The 24,092-nt window shown below is 44.7% G+C and overlaps 1 protein-coding gene across 1 annotated transcript in view; it reads left to right on the top strand.

Moving 5' to 3' along the window:
- Positions 1–24,092, top strand: part of ASTN1 (astrotactin 1) — a 289,754-nt gene that overhangs the window by 167,919 nt on the left and 97,743 nt on the right. The window contains exon 9 of the mRNA XM_046680397.1: positions 22,356–22,430. Coding sequence (XP_046536353.1) covers positions 22,356–22,430 — 75 coding nt within the window. The remainder of the gene's footprint in view (positions 1–22,355; positions 22,431–24,092) is intronic.

Below are 24,092 nucleotides of genomic sequence, written 5' to 3'. Positions count from 1 at the left end.
TTAATGGATACTGAGATAGTTAGAAAAGAGACATTTTGAGCCATATCCTTCTCCCCACTTCCAAACCTTTCTTACTTCACTCTAAGGACAAACAGCTAGAGAATCTCTTCAGCTATCTGCATCTTTAAGGCATGACACCCAGCTACCTTCTTGCTCCCCACCCACATCCACCACTCATCTGGAGATGTCCATAAGTCAGGCATAATACACACGCATTTGGACTATCAAGATGCTCGTGGTCATTTTTCTCTTGTTCTTAAAATTTTTCATCATTCTACTGCATTTTTTAAGTAGTGATTTTTTATTCACTCTTATGAAGTGATTAAAATCCCTTTCCTGTGGTTCGGCACCATCTTTAACTTCATTTCCTGTTTGGACCTGGCAACAGTTCTGTCATCTTCCTGGTTATTCTGCGTGCAAATGTTGTGAAGACAAATGGGCGGAAGATGAGTCTGGGAAAATGAAATAAGCTGGAAGGAGTTCATAAAGGGAGACGATCCTTCTAGGGACAAAAGAACAGATTTGAGCATCAGCTTCAGAAGCAGTGCCGGGAGCCAGATCTCAGCTGCCACTTCTGGAAACCTGTCATCCTATCTTCCCTGCTCATGGGCCTGCTGAGTTCATCAGGGCTTCAAGGTGAATGTGAGGGTTGGCCACCTCTACAGCAAGAAGAGAAAATGCTGTGTCTTCCTCAAGCATAGTAGATCCTCTTGTCTTCAGAAGATGGCCTGCATGGAAAGAAAAAATACTATGTATGTATGTGTGTGTGTGTGTGTTGGGGAAAGGGTGGTAATGAAATAGCTAGGTCTCAAGATTGCAGTTTGAAAGTAAATTGGCCCAGCTGATGGAGAACAGGAGTTGAATAGCTGTACTCCAGAGGGGCAAGATGGAGTGGATGAGTAGTCAGTTCCCAACCAGGTAGAGGAGTTTTCAGCACCTGGAGCTTGGACAGAGGAATGAGGCGCCCAGGAGGAATCAAGCCTACAGGCCTGCTTCCTTGGCTTTGGGCTGGTCCAAGGGAGATGCCAGGTAGCAACAAACAGCAAAGGAGCATGATGAAAGCAGGAGTCTGTCATATGGGCCTCCTAATCCACTTGATCTGGCCCAGATTCCTTGTGGGATCAGCTCCAGGTCTTCCTTAACTGCCAAAGTGCGTCAGGGGTGCAGTGACTGTCAAGAGCAGAGAACTCACATCAGAAGCAAGAAGCTGCAGTGATCTTGAGACTAGGGAGAGGGGGAATGAGGATGGGGTTGGGGAGAGAGGCATAATAAATCTGGGGCAGCCCAGGATGGAACAGCACTGGAGAAGAAGCTGGTGAAGAAGGGCCTAGAACAGTGGGGAAAGGGAATGGAATTCTGCGGCTAAGTGGAGAATGGGCTCTGAATATCCCTCTCTGAGATTTCTGTGCCCTAGGAAAGACTTTCATGTCATCTAAGCCTTGTTTTACCCCTAGGAGGCGAAAGTGAGAGAAGGCCTTTGGGGCACACAGAACAGACGATTTCTCTAGGCCAGACAGGTGTTTAGAAGGCAGAAGTCTGTAGGTTTGGAGGAGAAGATGAGAGCTTACAATGATGAAGGGACAAAATTACTTTCACATCAGGCTTGGAAGCCAGACCTGAGGCCTACGCAGAAGGGAGGTGGAGGTGGGACTGCCTATGGTAGGTCAGCTTCCGCAGGATACAGACCCTGAGGCAGGATTTGCAGGCAGGGGGTTTACCTGGGAGAGTTCTCCTGGGGAGCTACGCCTGTAAGCGAGTGAGAGAAGCAGATTGGGCAGAGGGAGATGTTCACCTGCCAGTCCCATGGGAATTCTGGAGCTGGGACATTAAGAGTTGTCCCAAATTGAGGCAAGGAGATCAGGCTTTTGACCCCGACATGGACCAGCCATTGGACATGGGCTGTGCCTGGGAAGGAGGCCTACACTAGGCAAAGCTGAGGGCAGTGCCCAGAGCGGGCCTCAGCCATGGTCCATCAGAGCCACAGTCCCAGCTTGTGGGGGTGAGAGCTTTGGAACTGAAGGGGGCCTCTGGGTGATGCCTTGGAGCATCCACAGCAGCAGACAGAGTGGTGAGAACAGGGTGTTCTCGTCGGCATTTGTCCCATGTGCCACATTTGTGGGGATGGTGAGAGATCTTATCTGCTTCTCTGCACCATGACTAAGGCTGTCTCTCACTGAGTCGTAGGATCAGGGGTCCAGGGAAGGGAGTGGGGACAGGACTTGTGTGAACCTTACTGTATGGTACACTCGATTGGTCAATCGTAGATGTCAAGTTTTAGGTCTGGGCAGTTCAGGGACAAACTGGACAGTGTCCAGATGAGAGGGACATGAGGCTGGTCAGTCACTCGCAGGACTGGGTAAAGCGCCTGGAGGTGTTTAGAGAAGGAGAAGTGAAGGGAGGACATGGTAATAATGGCAAGAAAGTTAGGCTCGCTCTGTTTTGCCTCAGAAAGGCAGACCCAAGACTAATAGGTACAAATTAGAGGGAATCAGATTTTAGTTCAAGTAAAGTGTGGAAAAGTGTTGAATGTTTAAGAGCATCTCAGAAGAGAATGCTCTTCCGTAGGAGACAGTGTCCCGTCCTCTGAAATCTCTCAAATTTGGCAGCTGAGGTTCTCAACGGTTTGGTGGACATGTGGTGGCTTTGCAATGAGGTATGTGGTCCCTAAGGCCTGTGGTTGGATGATCTCCTGAAGTGCAGTCTTCCCTGGAGCTATGATCATCTCAACAACATTTCCAAAAGGCTCCAGCTTCTTTGCTTTCAGCACGATGGTGACCTTACTACCTACAAGGCAATAATTTTCATTTCTGGATAGTTCTGAAGGAAGTAAAGCCCTACCATTTCTTTTTCCCCAGAGCAATGCTTCCCATCCCCCATCATTTAAGTTGGAGGGAGAGGAGATCAGAAGGGAAATGCTGCAGAATGGCACTTTCCAACACTCCGCTCTCCTGGCTGTCAGTACTGAACAATGACTGAGCCCCAGCCTTTATTCCTGGCTGCTGCACCGGTGGTGTGGAGGGAGAATAGACGCCCCATCTTGGAGACTGCTGAAAGACCCAAGAAATCGCAAAGCTTTCATGGTATCAATGAGGCACGGGGGCCAGCCTCCGCCGTTGTGTCTTTCTCTATCTGGCTCTGGCTGGGCTGTTAGAATCACTGGACTTCCTCAAGTCTCTGCTTGCAGTTGGTTGACAAAATGGATTAGGTTCTGGCTGGAATATTCTACAGTGGCACAATACAAGAGGGACAGGTCCAGCAGCTGTCATTTGTGTGAGTGGATTTGAGGCTCGTGGGAGATGCAAGAGGGACAGCCACAGGAATCTGAAAACCTTTGTTAGTCCAGAGGCCCGAGGCTGCCCGACCACCGTGCCCAAGTCCAAGGTCAGCGCAAATGCTTTCCAGGCTTGAGAGAGAGAGAGAAAGAGGCCCGTGCGCACGGCACTGGGGCACTGGGATGCAAAAAGTAGAAAACGCATCCTGAGCTGATGAGCGAGTTGCCTTCAGCAAAAAAAAATGGCCTCCGCAAGGAAACATCCATAAACCGCAAATCAGAAAAGTTTTGGGAGACAGAAAAAATCTGTGAATTTTAACTATGTCTGTGACCATCTTTCATAGGAAAGATAAGGGCGATGAGTGCAGAATGAGTTAATGCTGCCAAAGGCATAAGAGGGATAAAAACAGTGTTTACAAATATACCAGGGAAAAGAAGCACTTGGGAAAAATAGGCCCGTAAATAAGTCAGGGGGATTGAAATCTGCTGCGAGTCTAACAAGATCGAGGTGCTGAATTGCTTTTTCCTGTCTGTCTTTTACATGAAAAGTAACAAGAAAACGCAGGGAGTTGCGAAGATTTTCTGTGGAGGCTATAACGGTGAGGCAAGGAAGGGAGCCCAGTGGGAATGCCAGGGACACTGTAGGGAGCTCTTCATGGCTCCGCGTGACCCCCAGTGGCCCAGAGTCTCAGCCTGTCATGCATGCCGCTTCCTGACCTGCCCCCTGCCAGCCCGACCAGCCTCATCCCATTTACCTTCATGGCCCTGGTGTATCTGCCATGTTGAACCCTTGCATTATCCAGACAAAACACATTCTAAAACATCAAACATGATCATCATCAAACATGATGACATCATCATGTCATCAAAACATGATGACTGGAGCCCCCTGTCATCATCAAATGTCTCCCACCCCAACATCACCGTTGCCCTCCTTTTCTTCATTTGTTGACCTGGAGAAGTCAAACCTTTCTTTCTTCCAGTCTACCTTTCCAAACCTCGCCTCAGTCATCATCCACTCTGTGGCATCCGCTGCTTCCCCTCAGCTTCACACTGCACTTTTCCAAACCTCCATTACTCACCTCCCTTACGTTACATAAATGTATGCACACCTATCATTCTCCCACGAACCAAGAACTCCTTTAAGATCTGGGCCAGGTCTTTTCACTCTGTGCTCCTGGGTATCTAGCTCAGTGGCAGGAGCTGAGCAAGGCTACTGTTCTCTACCCAGGCTGCACATTAGAATCTCCTCGTGTGTAGTAAAAGCTGTCCATGGCCACACCCCATATCAGACCTATGAAATCAGACCTTTCGGGGGATTGAGCCCGACATTGGTATAGTTTAAAAGCTTTGCAGGTGACTCTGATGCCCAGTGAGGGTTATGACCACTAGTACAATGGTTCTCAGAGTGGGGTCCCCAGACCAGCAGCATCAGTGTCACCTTGGAAATTGTTGGAAATGCACATTCTCCAGCCTACCCCAGACCTGTTGAATCAGAGACTCTGTGGAACCCAGCAATTCACAATTTAGCAAGCCCTCCAGGGGATTTAACCTCACACTGAAGGTTGAGAACCACCGTTGTACTAGACTCAGGCCAATCAACAATCACAGAATGGTGTCGTTGATACATTCAGTGTGACCATCTGCCCTCGGCATACACAGCCTTCAGTACCTCCCGGAATACGTGCGGCTGATAGAGCCATGGATTTAGAATCTTGTTCTCTGTCTCCCCCCTTTTTATTCCCCACAGGACTCAATTAATAGCCAACCCTACATGACTCACAGGATTTTTCTGTGGATTGGCCAGCTCCCTGGAGGAGGAAATTTCCGGAGACGCTGCCTCACACTTATGTTGCAACTGGAAGCTTTGGGGCACGGTTAATTGTAAAAATCTTTTTTCTAATTGGATTCTGCACAGTCAGGCCACTTCCATCTTTCTACTGACCTGTATTTCCAGTTGCGTCCTGATTTTCTACTTCTCAAGACTATTTGACGTAATAAGATCTTCACCTTCTCGCCTTTCATGACCTCACCCTACCAGCTTAAACAATTCCAACTCGGTGTCTCCAAAGCTGAACTCGCTGCCAACATCTTCCTCCTTTCGATCCCATCGCACAGTGAATAGAACCACCACCACCTGGTTGCTCGAGGCAGAGATCTGGGTTCCATCCTGACTTCCTCTCTCTTCCTCACTCTCACATCCAGTCTATCACCCCTCTCCCCCATCTGGCTGCTCACTTCTTCCCATCCCTTCTCACTTCTCATGGGGATTACTCCCTCAGCCTGCTAACCATTCTTCTTGCCCCTATGGCTTAAAATCCTTCAGCAGCTCTCCATTACCTTTCAGGATAAAATTCCAACTCCTTATGTTTGCGCACAAAGCCTTTGCTACCCGGCTCTGCTCTGGCTTCATCTCCAGGGCTTGGCATCTGGCTGCTGGGCTCCAGGAGGACAGCTCCACCGGCTGTGCTATATCTCCGTGACAAAATGCACAGCTTTGTCTCTCTGTGGACTGAACATCCCCCCATCTTTGTTAAATCAATTCATAGTTATCCTGCAGAATTGGGTTTCTTCCGCCTTCTCTGCAAAGCATTCTTTGGCCCCCAGGTCCCAAGAGATACCCTTCCTCTGTGGATCTATAACACCTCAAATATCCTTCCACTGAGTGCATTTTACCAAATGTCCTAGTTTCATAGGGCTGTCATACAAAGTGCCCCAAATTGGATGGCTCAGAACAACAGAGATGCATTATCTCAGTTCTGGAAGCCAGAAGTCTGAAATCCAGGTGTTGGCAGGACCATCCTGCCTCTGAAGCTTCCTGTTTGCCTCTTCCAGCTTCTGGTGGCCCCAGATGTTACTCGACTTGCAGCTGCATCACTCCAATCTCTGCCTCTCTTTTCACATGGTCTTCTCTCTGTGTGTCTGTGTCTTCACACGGTCATCTTCTTGTTAAAACACCAATCCTATTGGAGTAGGGATCCACTTTTCTCCCCTGTGACCTCATGTTAACTAATTACAGCTGCAAGGATGCTGTTTCCAAATAAGGTTGCATTCTGAGGTATGAGGATGAGGACTTCAACGTAACTTTTTTGGGGGACACAATTCCACCCATATCACCAAGTATGATAATAATCCATTGATCTGTCTGGTTCATTTATTAGACTATAGGTCCTTGAGTAGAGGGGCCATGTCTTACTTGACTTTACTTCCCCAGTGATGAGGGTGGTGTTTGACACAAAGTAAATCCTCAGTAGCTGTTTTGATGAATGAAGAAACATACATGTTATTTGCCCTTCTAACAGGTGTCTCGGTTCATCCGTATCTTCCAATTCTTCTCTATTTAGGTGATTACTAGCAAGGACACTCCTTGATGGCGTTATTATTTGAAAAGCACTACACCATTAAGCTTTTGAACTTTGCAGTTCCCCACAGCCTCCCCAGCTTCTCCTTGCCCCATTCCATCCTCCCAAAGGTTCTACTCTTGGACTTCATTTTTCAATACCCATCAAATCCATTGTCCCTTTCCCGGCTTTATTGTCTCCTCAGCCAGCCCAGGCCCCATGCGAAGCCATTTATAAAAATACAGTCACAGTCACTTCCAAATGATTGTACTTTTTATCTTCTGCCACTCCTGTCTGGCCTTTCCAAGCTTTATGATAGCTTTTTGCTTGCTTCTCTGCTGCTCTGGGGCTTCCTAGAGCTAGGAAGAGCCCCATAGAAACTTCTGATGGGTAATCTTTCTGTAAGTCCAACCAGGGACTCAGAGCAGCATCACAATCTTCTTACTCATCTCTTGTCATGGTCATGTCAAGCGTTTTTACTCTTCACTGTCCTCAAGCACCCAGTTCTGTCCTGGCCCCTCACTCTCAGCCCAAGACCTCAGATCTAACTTAGCCAAATCAGACCCATAGGGCACAGGCTCCCTTACTTTCCTTCCATGTTGCTGTCAGTCTCTCCACATTTTTACCCTTTCTCACTCCTGTCTTTGAAAATGGATGTGTCCTTCTCACTGCCACAGTTAAATTCTCCACCTTAATTTGTCATTCTGACTCTTCTTATTTGCTCTACAGTCTTGCCCCCCCAGCCATTTTCTTGCATCTACTATTATACGGAGACACCTCCTCTCCCTTGTTCAAATGCCAGATGATCCCTTGACCCTATTATCTCTCCATATTATTTTTCTCATTTACTTTCACTGCCTAAATGTCTTTTAAAAACCTACATGTTTTATCTCTGCTTTTATTTTCAGTTAATTTCTTACTGAAGATTGTTGATGCTGGTGTTATCATTATTACCTTGAAACCTTAGACTCAATTTGGTGATCTCTCTCTCTCGCTTCCTCTCTTCATCTCTCTTACACACACAAACACCACACACGTGTAGAAACTGCTCTTTCTAATACCACATACTTTTGCTTATTAATAATCACCAAAATCATTCATTAAACAGTGATTTTTTTTCCTGAGGGCTTTACTATGTGTTGGCTCTGCTATGAGCTGCAGATACCTTGTGGAAAAGACTCACAGAGCTCCTGCCCTCAAGGGATGACCACTCTGGTGGGGAAGGCACTAGAACAAACAAGGAAACAAACGTATTACAGAACACTTAGGGCTGTGAAAAGTACAGTGAGGGAAAATAGACAGAGGGCTAATGGAGAATGATAAAGTGAGGGGAGGAGCAGAGTAACTTGAAATCTGGGAACCAGAGCCTCAGAGGCTGTGTTGAAGTTGAAACTGAGAGATGAGAAAGTACCAGCCAGACCTGGAGGGAGGGTAAGGTTTCCAGGGCTGCCACACCCTCGATGGCCCTGGAGGAGGAAAAGCCCTGGCCCCTTCTAGGAACTGTCAGACGCCATGAGTCTGGCATATGTAATAAGCAGGGAGAGAGAGGCTGGGGGAGTGTCGGAGAGGTAGGCAAGGGCTAGGTGGTGCGGGGGAGGGGGGGCGGGGGAGGGGGGGTGCTTGAGGGCCAGGAATTGAAAGGAGGGGAGTGACTCAATCTAATTTGTATGTAAAAAGATCCCTTAGCCTTTTTTAACCCTCACCTTCTCAAACAGGCAGTCCTTGACCTTATATACTCAGGGACCACATTCCTTTCTCAGAGCAACTGTGACTTCATATTCATTAGTACAAACTCCAAGAAGCAGAACCTCACCATCTTTGCTTTTGTTCACCTCTATGTCTCCAGAACACAAGCTTGGCCCATGCCAGCTGCTGAATACATATTTGCTGAATAAATGGATGAACGAATGAATGATCTTACCTCATTTATCTTCTAAATGATTTTTTGGCAATTTCACCGCTATGAGCTTCAGTGATCCTATCTATGAAATAGGGGTAAATGGAGAGAGAAAATGCTTGATCAGTGGCCACGTTGTTGTTAGTACTATCTCTTCTACTCTCATGGCCTTGGTCTTCCCCCCGAATCTCTGTGCCTCTCTCTCTTTTAAGTGCCAGCCCAGTTTATCTAGCTACCTGCTGCACATCTTGCCAGATGCTCACAGTTAAAACTCAGCCTTTTCAATCCTACCTTCTTATTTCTGCCTGGAACTGTGGATGTGTCCTCATCTTGCTAACCCCTCCAGCTGCTGCAGCTCAGTTACTCCCTTTGTGGTCCAGCAGCACCTGGGAGAGGTCATACCTGGAGGTCAGAGCAGGCTTTAGCATCTGAAAGCACTGGGCTGGATGTTTTAGCTAGGAGACTTTGGCTAACGTTATTTAAATTTCCTAAGCCTCACTTTCCCCATCTATTAAACGGAAATAATAGAATGCCTATGCCTCAAAGTTTTTATGAGAATTAAAGTGAAGTAATAAACGTAAAGCACTTTGCTTGTTGACTGCTGTAAACGTACATAAATAATGGCTTTTACTTGCTGTCTCTTAAACATTGACAAACCAAAAGGCATGGATTGCTTACTCGTCATTCTTGTCCCATTAGACCATGATCTGGGAGAGGGACCCAGCCTTTTACTGCGTGTCCCAGTGCTCTCCTGTGTCAGGATCACAGTAATGAAGTCCTTGATGGCATTAATCATGTCTGTGTCCCTTGACAGTGTTTAGCAAAGTGTTTTTTACATGGAAATTGGCTAATTAATATTTTTCAAGTAACTACAGAAATGAATAAGTGAATGAGGGATTGAATTAATTGTGAAACTTGCTAAATATATGTTGAATTGCAACAAATTAGTAGATAGGAAAGTACTTTGGGGAGAAGGTAAGGCTCTATTTAAGTCCTCTGTGAGAGTCTTCCCTGGTTTATTTACGTGGTCAGTTTCCCCTGATATAAGATCGTAGAAGCATAAGAAGCTGTCTCTTCTGCACGTCCTCTACCTCTAATCGTTTACTCTTCCCTCTTGTCACTGCTTCTCACTTTCTTTCCTTCTCGCTGGAACTGGACGTGTGTGTCTGTGGAGGAGGAGGGAGCCCCGGGTGCGGGCCCCGCTTTGTACAGAGAGGTCGCACACAGCAGCGAAGAGGTGCGGGGCTGTTTTTCTTGCACAGGGATGGATTTGCACAGATCCATTACCAAGCTCATGTCCTTTTCATTTGTGAGCACACGTGGGTGTCCAAGAACGCCTAGCACAGGCTGTGCTCATGGACAGGAGCAAGCGAGACAAACAGGCTTCCAGGAGGATTGAACTGGAGACCTTGGCTGCAGTAGCCCAGGGTGAAAATCGACTGAGCCTTTAGATTCAGAGTCCAGAGAGAAATGGGGGAAGGAAACTTCCATTTAGAAAGTGACAACTATTTCAGTCGTTGTACTGGAATGGTGTTTATTCACTCAGTGACTCTTCTTACAGTCCTAAAAGTAACAGGCAGTTTTTGGTATCACAGAATTTCGGTATTTTAGTATTTAGAATTTCAGTATTTCACAGAAAAAGAAAGAGAAGCTTGGAAATGTTAAATATCTGGTCAGTTTCGCACAGCTGGCAAGGAACTCGAATTCAGAATTTGGACTCGAGTGGAGATCTGTCTGACTGCAGAGCCCACCCCAAAAATCTGAGCCGTGGTGAGACCTTTCTGGGGTGACCTGTGTGAATGACTGGGGGCCCGGTGGTCGCCTGCAAGGGACCCTGCTCTCAGCGGCTCTGTTCTGCAGTCCTGCTTTCAGTGTCCACAGCAGCTGCCAGAGGTAAAGAGAGGGAGAGGAAAGCAATCTGAGTCCTCCCAGCCATCTGACCGCCCCCCAACCCCAAAGGAAATGTTGCAGCCATGGCAATGTGTGTGAGTTTGTGAGTATGTGAGCATGTGTGGAGCGTGTGCATGGGCACACGTATGTATGTATGGGGGGTGGCAGTTGTTCCTGTGGATAAATGTCTGAAAATATCAATTCTGTATAATACTGTTTTGCTGGAAATGTTGATCCACTAAAATCAAAATGACTGACAATTTAAAAAGAACAAACGTGTATCTTATATAATTGTAATGAGATTCGGGATAATCTTAATTCGTCAATAAAGGGGACAGGAAGGAACTCAATATACTTCACCTCTCATTATTATTCAGAAATTTAAAAAGTGGGTTCCAGCAAATTCTTAGGCTAGATTGTAATTTCCATTTGGAGGCAATTGTATCTTATGGAACACCAAGCTCATTCATAAAGATTCACTCAGGGCCTGAGTGGGCACAGGTCAGGTCAGTGATTCTCAACTTCTTGTGTGTTTAGAGTCATCCATCTAACTTTTTAAAAATACTGATGCTTGGGGGCCAGCCCCACGGCTAAGTGTTTACAGTTCTGAACGCTCCACTTTGGCAGCCCTGGTTCCCAGCTTCGGATCCTGGGCATGGGCCTACACCACTCATTGGCGGTCATGCTGAGGCAGCAACCAACATACAAAATAGAGGAGGATTGGCATGGATGTTAGCTCAGGGCATATCTTCCTCAGGAAAAAAAAAATACTGATGCTTGACCTCATCTTAGATATGTGGAATGAGAGCAACTGAGAACTGCTGTGCTCATATATGGGGTGAATCTGATGTACCCCAAAGCTTGAGAGCCATTTTGCTAAATGTCACTTATGAAAGACACAAGGATAAAGGAGATTCAGTGGCTATGTCAGTGAGAGAACATTTAAAGAGAAAGACAGATACACAGGTGACTTTAATACCACAGGGAGTATGCTAGCATTACTCCGTGAAAACACAGGCAAGACAGCAGGTAATTCTTGTGCACTACGAATACAATCTACCCTGCCCATCACCCTACACCTGCCCCACCCACCACTCTGCACCTAGAGGCCAGTCATGGGCAAGCCAGGCCAATATCCAGGTGACATACCTGCGTCTAGACCCAATGCTGTCTTTGTGTATTTTCTCCAGCAGCTCTATGTCCGTGATTGTGAGAGGAGGAAGGCAAGCTGTGAAAAAAGTAAGGACTATGTGCTCCATGATAGCACTCACCTCTGTCCCTTACTAGCTGTGTGACCTTGGACAACTTACTTAACCTTGCTGAAACTTTGTTTACCTTTGCAACCTGAGGATAATAACCATATAGCTGCATAGTGATACAGGTGGTGTGAAATGATGCATGGATGGCCCTGAACTTGGTGCTTGCCTGCCACGTGGTAAATGTTCATTCAATAAATGGCAACTACTGTTACCAGCTTTTTCTGACTGTTCAAGATTTCTTCCTTCTGCCTTTATACAATCCTTGATCCCAGAATATACAGGGAAACTGCAGGTTTCTGGGCCAACTTTCCCCATCTGAGCACAGATGGACTCCGACTCTGCCTTCTTTGATGCCCCCTGGGTTTACAGAAGCAGATGTCCATCCTTTCTCCCCATAAGGCATGCGGTAGGGATCAAGGTACTAATGTCTCCTGCATAACCGGGGTCCATACCCATATCCCCTCACTTCGCTTATTCCCTGACATACTTTGTGTTGACAAAAAGGTTAAATGTGGGTTCCATATTTGTGTATGTATATGTGTGTGTTAGTCAGCATTCTACAGAGAAACAGAAACAATAGGCTGTAGAACATATAGAAAGATTTATTATAAGGAACTGGCTCACGCAGTTATGGAGGCTACAAGTCCCAAGATCCAGAGTCAGCAAGCTGGAGACCTGGGAGAGCCGATGGCATAGTCCTGCTCTGAGTCCAAAGGCCTGAGACCAGGAGAATCGAGGATGTAGTTCCAGTTTGAAGGCCAGAAGATTCAAGACCTGAGAAAAGTCAATGTTTCAGTTCAAGTCTAAAGGCAGAAGAACTGATGTCTCAGTTCAAAGGCCACCAGGCAGAAAGAAGTCTCTCTTATCGGGGAGAGGGTCGGCCTTCTTGCTGTATTCGGGCCTTCGACTGATCAGATGAGGCCCACTCATATCAGGGAAGGCCACCTGCGTTACTCAGTCTACTCACTCACATGTTAATCTCATCCGAAATACCCTCATGGAGACACCCAGAATAATGTTTGAGCAAATATCTGGGCACCCCATGGTCCAATCAAGTTGACACATAAATTTAAGCAACAGGATTGCGTGTATTTGTCTTTATTGCCACTTTTTTGGTCAAAGTTGTATCTCTGAATTCCAAAATGGGGGGGGGGGGGGAAGTCACAACATTTTGTTCATTATCATCATTTTCAAAATCATTTTATATACTTCTAAAATTTTTTCAGGAAAAGGCCCTTTTCAACATTTAGAAGCAGCCTTCTTAATAATGTGTGAATAATAACAGCCAACATGTATTCAGAACTCACTGCATCCAAGTTTACCGTAAGCTGCTTGCCCATGTCAGATCATTTAGTCCTGTGCAGTTGGTGGGCTATCATTATCCCATTTTACAGATGAGAAACCTGAGCCACAGAGAGGCAGAGGTTGTCAGTTTTCACGGTTCTATCTGTAAATGAGATCATTTATGGTAAAGACACACATGCACATACATCAAATATAGAATGAAAACCACAAAAAAGTTGATTAAGAAATGAATAATCAAAGATTATCTAAGACCTGAACTTCGTTGACATGCTCTTTGTCCGACAATGGAAGTTCGTGTGGACTATGTTATACCTCATGATTTCCATTCTACATACAAAGAAACTGAGGCTCTAGGATGCTCTTATTTGCTTGAGGTCCTAGTAGCAGAAGGGAGTTTGGACTTGTGACTTCCACCTGGGGATCCTTTCCCTATATCCCAGTGCCTATCGGTGCCAGAGGGTGAGTTGGGATGGCAGCATTCTAGACAAGAACACAAACTGTTCCTGCCTAATTACTGGAAGGAGGGCCAAGTAATCGGCACAGGGGAAGGCAGGTGGGCGGATGTGGTGGTAAAAGCTTTTAATCAGATTGCCTCTGTTTTCTCAATTAATAGGAAGCAGATCATTAGCTGAGGGTGAGGATGGGGGAGGAGGTGTCGAAGGTTTGAGGAGAAAGAAGACAGTACGAAATAATGATCTAGAGGATGGGAGAGTGAACAGCCAAGGAAAATGTGGTTTGATCACTAGGCAGTATTCAGAGCCCACTCGAGGTCAGTGGTGTGGGATTTTAAATGAGACCCATCAGTGTGGTTGCCAGTTGCTTTCATTAGTGCAAACACAGAAATGAAGCCACAGGGTTGTTGAGTTTAACCCGTGTTGGAGTGTTTCAGACAAACATGATGAGGCAATGAGGGGTGAGAGAGCTAAGGTTATGTGAAAGGATGTGATTATATTAATGGATCACAGAATTTAATCTGAGTAAAGAGGGGAGATAGTACGTGAGGTGAATGAGGGTCAGTAAAGCGGTGGTTGGATGAATGGATATTAAGTCTCAGGAGGGTGGAAAATCGTTATGGCCTTAGGAGGAGTGAGCTGGGAAGATAGGAGGTCGTGGTCAAATACTGGGTTCTTCAAATTGTGACCAAGAGGGGTTGCAGATATTGGTAATGTAGGCTATGACCATGGTTGTGAGGGTGGAGGACAGGATCATTTGAGGAGAAAAGTCAAGGCGCCGAGTGGTTTGAGAGTTGAAAGGATCATCTTAGTCGCTATTGAAGTCACCAAAAATGATGGAGAGGTGTTGGAGAGGACAGTGATCCAGGCTTTGAAATGTGGAGGGAACATGGGGGTGGGGTGGTGTTGGCATGACTGGAACAAGGAGAGGAAGTGGCCAGAGCAGTCTGAAGGCAGGAATTAACGATCTTAAGCAAGGGCACAGAGTTAGTAAGTGGTAAAGCCAGGTTTTAAACCTACTCAGTCTGGCACTAGAGCCACACTCCTAGCTACTTTGCTGGTTACTAACAGATATGTATGTTATTTTTCTGCATGAAAAATTCTAAATGAGGTGTCCAGCCTGGTGATGTAGTGGTTAAGTTCATGCACTCCACTTTGGTGGCCCAGGATTCCCAGGTTCAAATCCCGGGCAGGGAGCTAGCACTGCTCATCAAGCCATGCTGTGGTGGCATCCCACATACAAAATAGAGGAAAATTGGCACGGATGTTAGCTCAGCGACAGTCTTCCTCACACACACACACACACAATTCTAAATGAATTTGTTTGCCTATTAATAGACAGAGTGACTAAAATTGCATCAGTATTTAATTTTTCTTTACATGAGATTCACATGTTTAAAGATAACATGAGTTTGTAAAATATACCATGCTCCTTATGATTGATTTTTTAAAATGCAACGTTAAAAATGCCTTTTCTATTCTCCAGATGGGAATGTTAATTATAATGAACAATAACTAGTATTTGGTGAGTTTGTTCTGTGTGGCAGGCACTGTGCTGAGTACATACATGCTCACTTAACAACACTAGGTACTATTCTATCCACATTTTACAGATGAAGATACTGGGGCTGAGAGAAGTTAAGTGACTTACCTGCAGTTGCGTAGTGCAATGGACCACCCAACGCAGGTCTCAAACCCAATCTGCCCGACCCTCAACCTTATGTGCAGTGCAGTCTAGTTCTTTGTTGAATCCATGCTGTGTGATGGTACAAGGCTAGACCGTGAGGATACAGCAATACTGATGACAGGGTTCTTTACATCTGATGAGTGGAAAACATTAACTGAATACTCAATATATTAATTACAGTTATCAGTTCTATAAAAGAAAATGCGAGTGCTTGAGTAACCAGGGGCCATAACCTAGTCTTGGAGCACCAGGGGAAGCCTATTTTGAGAAGTCATTTTTAAGCCAGACTTAAAGAATAGTAAGTTATCTAAGTAAATGAGAGGAGGAGAAATTCCAGGTAGAGAAACAGCATCTGCAAAGACCCCAAGGCCCTAAAGCATCCTGTAGAAACCTGGGCATCATTATCCTCGTTATTGATCTTCTGATAAAGCCACAGGTTTAGCAGATAATCTAGGCATCAGGCATTCCAGTACTTCTTCCCCCCAGAGCTGGTACGGGTTGTGAAGATGGGGGCCCATAATAATCTCCCTATCTTATCATTAGGGTAAATTGAGGCATAGAATATTTCAGCCAACTGCATAGCTGGAAAAGTCATTTATACCACTTTTCTCCTTACTTTTTCTCCTATATATCTTGCAAACTACCTTTTCCAGAACTGCTTTTTTAATGAACCTCTATTCTCTCCTTGTTTCACTGCTCCTTCCTTGCAATGCATTTACCTGGATAAGAAAAAGAACATTTTCTCAACAGCTCTCCCATTACACATGGATATGATATCCTATACCAAGACCCCAAAGTGTTGTGAATAGCTGGGCAGAAACTTTGGAAACCATACTTCCACCCTCATAGCCTAATGGGGGCCAGAGGCAAGCTTAAAATGATGTGCTTTCATTTAACCGTGAGCAAATTATTATCCTTTGGAAAATGCTCTCTTTGGTGATAGGTGGAGGAATATATACGTTCAAAAGAAGCTCCTAAGTTTCTAAAAGCTCATCATGAAATGCCTCATTCATCATTGCCTCCAGCTGGAACATTCCCTCTTCACTGAACTGTGTATGCACAGCCACCATATACATACACATGTATATACATACATACATATAAACATGCGTAGACACCTGTGTTCTCTCTTGCTCTCTCTATACCTGCACCTATTTTTTATCTGTCTGTCTGTCTGTCTATCTATCTATATCTATTTCCGTGCCCCCCAACCCATAATGAGTCTTCATCTCTCCACAAGGAAACCCATCACTGGGCACACTCACCAGAAGCTTCCAAGTTCCATCTCCAGGTGCCATAGTTAGGTGGAAAACTGGGTCTAGCACTTAATCAAAAACATCCTTTAAAGGGTTCTTGTCCAGGCAGAAATGGTCCCTTTCTGCACTGGGAAGGCCAGTATGAATGGGTCATCCAGTCGGGCTGGCCATGCAGAGTTCTTACTCACTCAGTTGGGTCTAGGTTACATAGTGAAAGAAGTGCCTTGCAACTAGTCAGGTCAAGGCCACAGGCAATTTATGGCCTAGCCCAAGGCTAAAACAAAAGAAAAAAACCCTGTGACAACTGATGTGTCTTGGGGAAGAGGAACAGGAGTTGAAGAGAGAAGCTGAAAGCTTGAAAATTGCCAGTGCTTAGGGAAGACTGCATAAACCGTGGTATTATGTGAGACAGGGAGAGAAAAAAGGCAAATAAACGATTACTAATTGTTCTCCGTATACACAATTTGCATGTGTGTCCTGCTGGCTGCTGTGTTTCCATTACAATGGGGCTCCTCTGTGGCATGGATTATGTTCCTGCTTGAGGCAGTGGATCCCAGATGGTTCCTGTACTAGACTGTGATGCCCCTGAATGTAGGCCATCTGTAGCTCCCACAAGGGAGGACAAGCTTTAGGGTCTTGATTTGTCAGAATGAAGATATTAACAAACAAACAAACTAACTTTATTCTGACTTCTAATTCTGCTAATTTCCCTAAACTAAGAAGATGTGACTGGGTTGCCTAATGCAGTTCAGAGAATATTGGAGGCCACATATCTAAGTTGGAGTCAAGAGACTAGGGTTCCTTCCAATTGCAGGGTTCCACCTCCTGCCCCCATCTAACCTGACACTATCCCTGAGCTCCTCGATGGGCCGCTCTTTCCACAAAACTAATATTGGCACCGTCTGCTCAGTAATCCACCCACTCCTGACGGAGGCACCACTCTTGCCACCATAAGCAGACAGAAGCTGAGGGGGAAACTACTACTTTGTTTGATGTTCCCCTCCTCCCAGCTCTAGCCCTGAAAACCAAATGGGAGTTGTCCTCTGCTTAGATGCTTCTACTTCTCTGGCGCCAGAGAGTGGTCCAGGTTGCTCATCTCGCCTAGGATATGTCAAGCAGTTCTTCCATGGATTATTTTTTCCTAATAAGAAGAGGGAATGTCTCCTTTGTGGTCTGAGCCTGTAAAGATGTGAGCTGGAGCTGCTGGAGGCCACGTCTCCACCATGTACTTCAGCCATTTTGAGAGAATCAAGTCTATAGAGTGAGAAACAGAGCAAAGAGAGGAGAGGAACAATTATAAAGGCCCATAGATCCTGTTTTCAGGAGTCGGGGAGGAAGAATATTCCTCTACTCTCTAGATTCTTCTGGCTGGTCTAAAAATTAAATTGACATGAGACAGAATAACAGGAAAAAATCAAACAAAATTTAATGACATGTATATACGGGAGAAACCCAGGAATACTGAGTAACTCACCAAAACGGCTGAAGCCACCACCTTAAATACCATCTTCAGCTAAAGACAAAGGAGGATGTTGGGCGTAGTGGTTTGGGACTTCAAAGAGGAGGCAGGCAATTCACATGGAGATGGAAAAGCAAATGTTTGATAAACAAATGTTTGCCTTGCAAAAACAATGGCATGTGGGGAGGACTTTGATTAGATGGGCCTGGCTAGGTTCCTCCTTGTCTACCACACTTAAGTTCACATTATACTATAGTTATTTATGGTGATAGCTCCTTCCTGAAGCAGGCCTTCTATCTTAAATTCTTTTAGGCAGTTAGGGGGAAGCTCAAAGTTTCTTTCTGAGTCTTTTGGTCTTAAAAATAATTAAACCAAAGGGACACATTTTGGGGTGGCAAATTCTGATCCCCCACACAGGCTTCCCCTAGGCAACTTCCATCTGAGCCTGGACATATGACTCAGTGATGGGCCTCTTTTTGGTGAGGGCAGTTCAGTTTTCTTACTTGGCCTTACACCCCAGAGCACCCAATACAGAGGCCTTTGCTCACTCAGTCTGTCTCAGGTCACTCAGCTCCAAAGTGTTTTTGATGCTTTTAGGTCCAGCTCTCCATCACTCACCCCTGATTTTTCCTGTATGGCCCTATAGCCTCTCTACTCACATGCACCAAGCTCGTCTGACTATTGCTCCAAGTGCTGCCAACACACAGCCTTCCCAGCACCCAGGACAAGTGAGCTAACACTGCCATTTAGCTTATCTCCTATAACTCCACTTCCCTTTCACTCATTCTCTGCTGTTTGTCTAGACACATATGTGCTTCTTCAGAAAGAATGGAGGTTCCTTTGAGGGCATGAATCTATTTATCCCAGGGGCTGGCCCCGTGGCCAAGTGGTTAAGTTCATGTGCTCCGCTGCAGGCGGCCCACTGTTTCATTGGTTCAAATCCTGGGCGCGGACATGGCACCGCTCATCAAACCCCGCTGAGGCAGTGTCCCACATGCCACAACTAGAAGGACCGACAATGAAGAATATACAGCTATGTATCGGGGGGTTTTGGGGAGAAAAAGGTAAAAAATAAAATCTTTAAAAAAAAAAAAAGAATCTATTTATCCCAGCTCTGTTGCCTAGTATCACCATTCACACACAATAGGCCCTCCATAAATATTTGCTAAATAAATCAAATAAGAATTCCCATCTCTGACAGATCTTCCCTGACTAGTGGGAAGAAGATAAGCAAATTCTGCTTTATTCCTTTGCTGGAGCAATTTGCAACTCTCACTTCTCTTGCCGTTTCACAATATGCTCTTCCCCTTTCTGTATTTAATGTCAATATGGTATGGTCACTGCCCTGTCAAGTGATCGCTGGGTGGGAGGTGGGCTAGGTGTGGTGGTCTTCCCATATCATCATTGCCTCCTCCTCAGCCAATACACATACATGTACTGTCTGAGTTTAAGCCTGGTGTTAATTTTGTATTTGCACCTTCAGGCAAGACATCTCTTCCTCAAATTTGAGATTCTCCTTATTGTAGTATTTAAATTTGATTCAGGTAACCAGTAAATTTAACTTATTTAACAATTGCTTATATGACACTCACTAAATGCCAGACACTGTTCTGAACACTTTAACTATATTAACTAGTTCTTCCTCATAACAACTTTGCCAGGTGGATATAATTATTACGGTCAGCCTCATTTTACAGATGAGGAAGGGGAGACATAGCCTGATTAAAGACTTGCTCAAGGTCCCACAGCGATTGATAACTAAGCTGGAATTCTAAACAGGAAGGCTGGTTCCAGAACCCACACCCTACCACTGGGCCCTGCTGCTTCCCAATGTGATGGCGGGGAGTCTGGGCTGCACGTCTGCGCCCCTCTAATCTGAGTTGCCTCCCTTATTGTTCAGGCCTACAAGAGCGGAGAGTCTCTTTGACCTGACCTACCCAACAACATGCTGACGCGTGCTTAATCAATGTTCCCAGGCTCACTGATTCATTACCTATGGCTCGAATGCAGGTTTATTTATGTTATTCCATGCAGTTAATTGTTCACGCTGTAATCAACGCTCGTCCTAAAATTTGGCTCCTCAAAATATATTTTCAAACAACCTAGGAACCATGCCAAGAATTAACTCTAATTACACATTGTACCAATTTTGAGTACTAGAGATGACTCGAAGGCAGAATGTGTTATTTAAAATTATTAAACTGAGAGTAAATAAAATGTGATTTTCCCAAGAGACAAATAAAGTTGCACATCCCTCTTCTCTTTTTATTGCCCTTTCTAGGTGTCTAAGATCAGATGGGACATTTTTTCCCATAATTTCTAAACTTTTTCTTGAATTAATACATATTTTTTAGCTGCCTATAAGCCACCACTTACTGTTCAGCAAAAAAGAATCAGATTCCAGCCCCACTGTGTGGGTTCACCTCCAATGAAGAGAACAAACCTGGAGACCACGTGGGGAGAGCTGTTCATTTGATGCAGGGGTCATTCATAGCACAGTGTTTGGGTACTTTGGGGATCCAATTCCAGTTGCCTCAGGGTATTTCTGAGTTGAATTCTAGGAATAAGTGGTTATAAATAATAAGCATAAAAAATGAACGCATTCATCCCAGCCACTCCCTTATGTAGTCCCAATGGCATCCCCTTGCAACTAGTTAGTTAATCACTTAGCTGGTTGGGTTAAGAGCCAAAACTCTATTTTATGACAAATGTTGTTAACCCCTTTTATAATGCTGAAATGAAATTCATAAATAATAACATCTCTATACACAAAATTTCAAAAATAAATATAATGCCTTATGAGTAATTAAAAGAGAAAAAATAAGAAAGTAATTTACAATGATATTATAACTATTTTAATGAAGAAATATTCTGCTATATTACAATAGGAGAAATATGAAGTTGACAGACTTTTGCAACTAATGTAGGTTCACCATAATGTAATATGGAAAGTAACATGTAATATACGATACATGTAGGACCAACATAGACTGATACAGACGGGCTGTATTGGCGATTCAAAGGCCATGGACAGCATTGCAGACAATGATATGATCTTCCAAAATTATAAACAAATCTTGGTAAAATTTTTAAGTAATAATGTATAGTCTTCCCTTAATTTACATGGTAGTTAGGCAGTTAGAAAATTCATCATATATTAAAATACTGAAAGCTGCTTGGTGCTTATGTGTAAATGGAGTTAGCATCTAGTCTCAGATAATTGTACAGAGGTTTTCACCTACATAAATGTGCAATAAGACATTCAAAATTTTGCAGGATGTGGGGCAATTTTTTGTAGTGCAGAGCTGTCCTGAGCACTACACTATTCTAGTCTTTCTTCCTCTACCTTCTAAACGCTGGTAAAATCCTCCAATATTGTGTCATTCAAGAGCAACTGTCATTCATTTCCCCAAATGCTCTCCATTGGGTGATACCACTCTCATTGACAACCATTGGGTTAATTCTTGGTATTAGGTTTAGTCCCAAGTACTTATGTCGATTCATTCTCCTGACTCTTTGCAGTCCTTGAAAACCAAAGGCATGTCTACAGTAAAGTCCTCAAAACTTGAGTTATTGCATTGCTATAATTGGGTTATACATGGAGACTATACGTTCCATGAGAACAAGGGCTCAATTCGTCAAGCATGCACAATATCTAGTACCCAACAGAAGTCCAGGATTTACTAAATCTTGCTTGAATAGGTAAATAATTTAAGAGTTGGACATCTGGGTTAGTGAAAAGATACCTACTATTTAAAGGAAATAGCTTCGTTACTTCAAGTGTATGGGACAACAGCTAGATGCTCGCTAGAGAGACTTGTAATTAAAGATCCTTTAAAAATACCATTTCAGTTGTTTCTGTTTGAAATAGTGACATTAAAATGTTTGAAACCATCTAGAACCTGTCAAAGACCCAGAATATTCATGTCATTTTGAGTAGGGAACGGAAACATGCTAAGGTCCCTGTATGAGCTGTGGCCTTGGACTAAAAGTTAGGCTTAATCTTCACAGTTGTCTGTGAGGCAGCCATTAGTAACCCTATTTTTACAAGTGATAAAATTAAGCCCAACAAGACCAATAATCTGCCCAAAGTCAGACAATTGGTTTAACAGAAGACCAGGGTTTGAACTCAGAGCTGTCTGATTCCAGAGGCCTCATCTTTCCCAAGAAATCATGCTGCCCCTCTTTCTTAAGTGAGGCAAAGCTAAGTTTATGTTAAATTTACATCTGAAGGACCATGAATTATGGCTGTGCGAGGTCTACATTAATATAATTTTACTCTATATGTAGTTCCAACTGTCATGTCTATTAGATTCCACTTTCCTCGTGGGGCAGTGGCTTTTCCATTGATCCTGTTGTTGGTTGGGTTCCAGCATTCAAGGTCTTGTGTGAGTCCACGTTAGTAGGATTTTTGAGGACAAGGACTAGGTCCTCTTTGTCTTTGGGTCTCCAGAACCTAGCATAGTGCCTGGCACGAAGTGGATGTTCAGAGAGTGTTTGTTGAGTTGACTTTAATTGAATGATGTTTCTCCTTTTAGGCCTTGGCCTTACACAATATTTCAGCGAGGCTTTGACCTGGTTTTGGGAGAACAGCCTTCTGATAAAATATTCAGGTAAGTGGCTGTCTAGGAGCTTGCTTGTGTACATCTGCAAGCACCATGTCCCACATCTCATGGAACTTTCTTTCCTAGTGGTAAAGTATAAAACAGGAAATACGTTCAGTCGTTCTGCCCTCCCAGTAACAAAAGTGCCTGCCCCGCAGTCATGCCCAGTGACAGCATGGAGGACTTTGAGGTCAGACAGATTCTGTTTGGGTCCTGGCTTCCTTCTTTGCCTATTCTGTGAACCCCAGTAATTTACTTCACCTCTGGGAGCCCCCAGTTTCCACACTTGTTAAATGGGCTACGTTACATGCCTGGCTCTATTGTTGTGAGGAATATATGAGATAATGCAGGGAAAACCCCTGGCATAGAAACTGGCACAGAGCAGGCAATTACTGTCAGTTTCTGCCTCTCCATTTTGCACCTAATTCGCACCTTCCTCATAAAGTCTTAAGTTGTTCAAAATGCATCTCTCCCGCCCATGCCTTCCCCTTTTCTCACCTCTACTTCATTATTATTTTCTTTTATCTACCACCCTCCTTATCAAATTGGATGTTTCTAGTCCCTCCCAAATTTCTACCTACATACCTAGTAATAAGACATATCAGAAAAGTTAATAAGCAGGGGAAGAATTTGGGTGCCAGCCATGAACTATTTCGTTTTCAGAAAGTTTAATGTACACCAGGCCTTAGCTGGAACACAAGTTTATTTCCAAACTAAGATCTTATCATCCATTTATTTTTGTCAGTCTGACCTTCACCTAATGTGCATTTGCTGAGTACCTACTAAGTGCCAGAGATTGTGCTTGGCCTGGCAGTATGGAAATGAATGCATCTCCCTCCACTAGCAAGCCCTCTGGGAGAGGAAGTAAACAGTCTTGCACAGCTGTCTGAAGTCAAAGGATGCATTAAGCTACTGCATGACATTACTGGAGGAATGGTGAGCAGTGTGGGGCAAATGGAAAACTTGCTTCATTTTCACTGCACTCAAACAGTGTGTTGAGTCTCACGTATTCACTGCTGCCTTTCCAGACTCCTTCCCCAGACCCTCCACATCAGCCAGTCCTGGCCTGGGTGTCAGTTTTGCTCCTGCATTTGCCTTCTAGAGCTGGCTCCTCTGCCCCAGCTTCTCCTGCTCCTCCCTGTTGGCTCTGGATGGATGGGGCTTGGCCACTGCAGTGTTTTCTCTCCTAAGGCATGCCCCTAGCTAGACTGCAAATTTCAGAACCACTTCCTCACAGAGCCTTCCCTTCCCTTTCTCTCCCGAGTGTCTCTCTCGGGGCAGGCCGGGTCACATTAATGGCATTGGCCGCAGGCTGCCTTTGAGGATTTGTGCTACAAGAGATGTCAGCTATATTCCTTAGACTATGACTTGGGCATTTAAACTTTCCAACAAGGATTTATCATCTGGCTGACTTTCCCCCCACCTTTTTCTTGCTGCTGGTCTACCAGGACCTACGATGGTGATAAAGATAAGGCAGATGGAGGGCCTGGTGGAGTCGGGCTGATTGAAACGGATAAGTTTTCCCTCCTCGAAAAGTCAGAAACTAACACTTTGAAAAACAAGGGCCTTACTGAAATTGCTATTAAAACAGAACCTTCACCAAAACTGTGTTTCCATCCCCACAAGCACTGTTTACTCTTCTCAAGTTTGTTAGCTGCCAACTGGATGTGA

The sequence above is a fragment of the Equus quagga genome, chromosome 13 (genome assembly GCF_021613505.1).
Source record: "Equus quagga isolate Etosha38 chromosome 13, UCLA_HA_Equagga_1.0, whole genome shotgun sequence".
Classification (NCBI taxonomy): Eukaryota; Metazoa; Chordata; class Mammalia; order Perissodactyla; family Equidae; genus Equus; species Equus quagga.
Note: the sequence above shows the minus strand (reverse complement) of the source record. Positions and strands in the feature narration are given on the sequence as shown.